This window comes from Papaver somniferum, unplaced genomic scaffold (genome assembly GCF_003573695.1).
Source record: "Papaver somniferum cultivar HN1 unplaced genomic scaffold, ASM357369v1 unplaced-scaffold_13433, whole genome shotgun sequence".
In the NCBI taxonomy this organism is placed as follows: Eukaryota; Viridiplantae; Streptophyta; class Magnoliopsida; order Ranunculales; family Papaveraceae; genus Papaver; species Papaver somniferum.
The window spans coordinates 1-5,550 of NW_020622640.1; the positions used below are offsets into that span (position 1 = coordinate 1).

Genomic DNA, 5,550 nt, shown 5'->3' on the forward strand with positions numbered 1-5,550 from the left:
CGAACAGGTCATATAACCATGATCCTAAACCCTGTTAACACAATGTAAATGCATCAATGTGGGTTCAGTTCAGTAGTTTTTTACGAAATATCAAAGAAACCTCAGATAAGAGGGTTTTTTGTTGTTTCAGAATTCCGTATCTGGCAGCTGACTCGGAACTGAGTCTCCATAACCAGACGTTGAAATGATTTTATTGTCAACCTGGTTTATGTTTTTTTTTTTTAGAAAATGTGGTTTGGGCAGAAGAATAACAGCACCCTTAATTATAAGGTCCCATCTCCAATATCGATTCCGTTGTTTGCTTTTCCAACAGTTTTTCAAGAATATGTGACCGTAGTCTTGTTTTAATTGGTAGGACTGTAGCCTAAAATGAAAGAGTCATGATGATGATATATTATTACACATCCATTACTTTGTCCCAGCTACGTACATACTACATACTGATTGCCGGAGGCTTTTCCTAGAGTCATGTCCAGCGTATAGATGTAGGAGTATAAATCAAAAATCTGTAACATGACAGACAGTTTGCGAAAAGCATTGCTTATTATCATTGTTGTTTTATTTTATTTATTTTTGAATTGCTTATTTTGATTGAATTGTATCGAAGCCACCTTGGGGATTAGTTCATATCGATCTTTGGCTTTTCATGGTCAGGCACTTCATCAAACTTTTTCTTTGCTCATTTTCTCTCTCAAGATTGTCTCGAAATTCTTCCCGATATTCTTCAAGAATTTGTTTATCTCTCCCTGATCTAAGCATCATCATTCTTACTACTACTACTGATCTCCTCATCCATCATGGAACCCTTGTCCTTTTGTTTATTGCATTCGCTTACACAATGATTTGTACTATCAAAACTCAAGTTTTTTTCATATTGTAATGTCGTGTAAATGGAGAGACTTATCTTCACTTTGGTAAGCTCTGTATGCACACTATAAAAATATCCAGCCATGTTTCTATGGAAGTGTTCAATTTGGAAGAGGTTCCAGAAGAAAACAAAATTCAATACTGTTGAATCGTAAGTAGATTGCATACAGTTGGTGTGGACAGACTCCTTCACCATGCAATGTTTCAAGTCAAGATTTAGTTTTTGTATTCAAGATATCCACCAATCAAGTTTGTATGTGAAAAGTAGGATCAATGAGTAATCATAATTTAAATTGTTATCTGCATGTACGAATTGTTGCTTGTGGTAGTACTCTGGGATTAAACACATGGACTAACCGTAAGTTGGTTGCAAATAAAAGCAGTCTATACAACTCGTAAGTGGTTAAGTTCGTAATATTCAAGTACGTAACATCTCTGACAAACTATGTGTGACAGATCTCATCTAAGGGATTACCGGGTCAATGGGGAAATTAAGGGTACAACCGTAATTTCAAGGTTTCGTACATATCTATAGGGTTTTGATGAACTTGATTAATATGCAGAACTGATTAATTAGGATTTGAAGTGTAAAGAGGAGAAACCATGTCAAGCATTCCGGAGGAGATTTACTTGGAAATCTTTTTGAAGGTACCGGTGAAATCCTTGTTAGCTTGTATGTATGTCTGCAGAACGTGGTTTTCCTTAATTTCTAACCCTGATTTCGTAAAGACGCAACTTAATCTTACCACCAAAAGAGACAACCCTAATCTCATGCTTCAAGGGTATGAGTGCTGCTGTGAGGTATCTAAGAGTGTTAGTGATTTGTTATTCTACTCAATATCTCATGATTCATTAGATTCATTATTATCGACGGAAAAATTTCATGAATATGCAGTGGAATTGGATTACCCATACAAGTCCTTAGGTTATTCAGTTCGACTTATGAGTTGTTGTGATGGTTTGGTTTGCCTATGAATCGACGACATGCATTTTTTTTGTCTTTGGAATCCAGCCACAAGGGAATATAAGACATTACCGAAATCAAATTTGCATTATGTTAGAATGGTTGCATTTGGTTATGACTGCAAGTGTAATGATTACAAGCTATTCGCTGCAGGCTCAACAAGTTCACGTAAAATGTTATTCGACATGTATTCGGTTGCATTAAATTCATGGAAAAGCATTGAAGAGGTACCTTATGGGTTTCCTGAGGGCTTCAAATCTGGAGTGCTTGTTAATGGAAATTTCCATTGGTTGGCTGATAGGCCAGAAGATTGTTCTGGTTTTCTGGTCTCTCTAGACATCAGCAACGAGATTTTCAAAGAAATGGAACTACCAATAGAAAATCTGGAGGATGACCTTTATTTTTATGAGGTGGGGGTGTTGGAAGGGTGCCTTGGTTTACTCGAAGACCTTTATGATGATCATGTTAGATTATGGGTAATGCAGAATTATGGAGTTGGAGATTCTTGGACTGTCCGTTATACTTTCAAGGATCATAGAATTTTAAATCGCGACGTGAGGCTTACGTGGTCTTTTAAAAGTGGCGAGATTTTATTGGGGGGTGTTGGTACTTATGGTCTACTTGTATGTGATCCAAAATATGGAAGAAATAGAGAGCCAAACGTTTCACGTTCACGCTTGTACCAACAGGAGCTTTATTTTGAAAGCTTAGTTTCACTCAAGTCGAGTACTTATGTGGATGGAAAAGAAGAAATAGAGGAACCAAATAAGAAGAAGACGAGGAACTGAAAGTAGAAGATTACAAGGAAACTGAAGAAGAGAGCGTCATAACTGTTACCTGTCAAGCAGCTGAGTTACCCTTTCATTTTATTCAATTTTTATCCGTTTTATCTTTATCTCAAGAATCTTACCAAGCATTTGTAGGCTGCAGTTATTCCCTACTTTCACTTCTTCTATTGCTTCTTCCTTCTACTCTTACATTTTATGATGATGAACATGAACTAGCTAATAGGACCATTTTTGTGATTTAAAGGAAAAGAAGGTTAGAAGACCTTTTATTCAACCGGCTACAGAGGAAACCCCTAGATTTCTCAACTAATGATATCAGTACAATTGACGATGAGGTAAGAAACTAGCAGTTTCAGCAGACGATTTGTAGTACTCAGCAAAAATCTAATCAAAGATAAAATTCAGCTGCATTAGAGCCTCCACTCAGCAGCGCCATGTTGTTTAGTGTTTACGGTTAAAAATTAATAATCAACGATTGGACCTTGATTCTAAGAATTTTAAGTCTGCGTTTTATAGGCGCAAGGACGAAAATGTATGGTTGAACAGTGTGCAAAAAGCATTGCATATTATTATCGTTTGAAACTATTTATGTAATGCAATCAAATGTTTATTGCTCGGAGCCAATTATGGAAGCTTTAGGATCTACGAAAACCAAGGAATTGTGTCATTTATTTGACAAGATGGTAAATAGCTAGTAGTACTTCCAAGTAGTGGACGAAAAGGAGATTAGGGCCGGCTTGTGTTTGTAAGGCATTTCTTCGCAGAAACTGGGAAATGCCCTATGTGATCTCAAAGACCTGTGCCAAATGAACTGGCACCAAAAAAGTATCGAGTTATGCTTCTAAGCAATCAGAGAGCTTCTAAGAAAGTTCAGTTTCTCCCTAAACAGAGAGCTTCTAAGCAAGTTCAATTTTTTACTCTGTCATCACAGGGAAAATTTAGGATACAATTGTAATTTTGGTAACATGGTAAACTAGGACACCATCATAATTTTGGTAACATGGTAATCTAACTCCTTTAAAATCCTAAGCTCATAAGGCTCCACGTTGAACGGTGACCCTCATGCACTCACAGAATTGATCCGTTTCACTTTTCCTCGGAGGAGAGAAAAAAAATTCCCCCACAAAAAATAACCAATTTTATATTTATCATCCCGAAAAAAAAACAAAAAAAATTTTAAGAACAAACCTAGGTTTTCTTCTCTACAAAACAAATCATTATTAACGATTCAAGGTGAAGTTATTTTTCCTATCTTTCAATTTTAATTTATTTTCAGATCATCACGTACTAGTATTGTATCTAGGGTGTGTTTGTTCTTTATTTTTTTGATCGATATTTATTAATTATATCCTCTTTCATCTCCCTATTTTCATTCTTTCCTCTCCGTTCTCTCAGTTGGTTTCTTTTTCTTCTTTTTATAACAGGTGATTATACATAAAGCTACAAGATATAGATGAGGTTGGTGGCGCTGTTTAGAAATTCGGGTCGTGCATACAGATTTGGTTGTTGCAAACTTGCTTCATAAGCCAAACTAAAATCTTGGGGTTTGCCAAGAGATAAATAAATCCTAAACTAAAATCTCCGATTTCCTCTGATTTGATTGTGGTCGCTCCAATTTTCAGGTAAGAAACTAGGTTTCCTCAGTTATGTATTGATATGGTCTTTTGGTTAAATTTGTCTTAGCATAAAATCGTATCTGAATTGATTTCTAATGCATTGTAGTTGGACACTAATTAACCGAACCAAGAGACATGCTTGCTGTTGCAAACATGATGGAGTTTTTCTTAGCTGATCAGTTTAGGGTTTGTGCTGAAATTTTTGAAGTATTTATTTTTGTTAAGACAAAAATGACACTCATTTCTACTTCTGTGTGGCAGGTTATTTGAAACTGAGAAAAAGACTAAAGTCATATTGGATGAAAGAGTAAAAATAACATTTTCATTCGAAAGTTTTTTTTGAAGTAAACTGAACAATATATGCTATGGTTGATGGTCAATGTAGTTTTTGCTTAGTGGTTGTGAATTTTTATATTGAGTTGGTGGGGTGGACTTACCATCTGATTTTTTTGGTGCATGTTGTGATAAACAAGATGCAAGATGATAGACGAGATGCATCCTGGCGTAAATCTAAAAGAAATGGTTGGCAAACTGAATCACTAAAGGTTGGACTGGAAGAAATATAATAGACAAGTCGAGAGAAGAAAAAGAAAAAAATGTGGTTTGGCAAGGGTATGCTTTACAATGTATGTTCACTGTCTCAACATTTCTATTTATGACAAAATAGAAACCTTCACTTATAACAATCGTTTTATCTTGATTTAGTTTGAGTTTACATCAAAATGATTAGGTACTGTATGTAGACAAACTAAGAGAGTGTTTAGAGTAATCATTCGTACGTCAAGATACATATGGGAAGTCATTGATGAGATAAGTAGAAATGTTCTTCCTAATCCAACTTTGCCAATATATGATTGATCATATATATGCATTTTATGCATTTTCTTACAGTTGAGTTGGAAAGGTATGTATATTCTCCTTTCTGACTTTGAACTTTTCTACCAATATCCAGTCACAAGGTTGAGTTGGCTCTCTACTTTGTTTAGTTAGCTCATCAACTTTGGTTTCTTTTATGGAAAAATCAGGTATATAATATCGGGATGGGGCGAGGCGAAGCCGAAGCCGAGCCAGACCTAATTAAAAATATATCGCGAGGGGAGGCCAATAATGAATGCACGACGGGGCGAGGCAAACCCGCATCATACTAAATCAAAAGTATGGTTAAAAGAAAAAAGGCTTGATGCATAGGATTCGTTCTAACCTCTTCTTTTTGCTTTATAATAGCCATTGTTGTTTTTTCATTTATATTTTTTCATTTTTTTGTGTCGAAAAAAATGTAGGTTTAGAGCGGCTGATAAACAGCAAAAAAAAAAAA

The 5,550-nt window shown here is 35.5% G+C and overlaps 1 protein-coding gene and 1 long non-coding RNA gene across 3 annotated transcripts; both read left to right on the forward strand.

The window, feature by feature from the left end:
• Positions 1-1,929: 1,929 nt before the first annotated feature.
• Positions 1,930-2,619, forward strand: LOC113333851 (F-box/kelch-repeat protein At3g06240-like). Its single transcript, XM_026580229.1, has one exon. It carries the CDS (start codon positions 1,930-1,932, stop codon positions 2,617-2,619), a length of 690 nt encoding a protein of 229 aa, XP_026436014.1.
• A 1,127-nt stretch (positions 2,620-3,746) lies between these two features.
• Positions 3,747-5,550, forward strand: LOC113333850. 2 transcript variants are annotated; one of them, XR_003352397.1, is made up of 4 exons: positions 3,747-3,852; positions 4,044-4,241; positions 4,342-4,861; positions 5,261-5,550. It is a non-coding gene; the product is annotated as an uncharacterized LOC113333850 (long non-coding RNA). The 2 variants fall into 2 exon arrangements; XR_003352396.1 differs by having other exon boundaries at positions 4,342-5,550.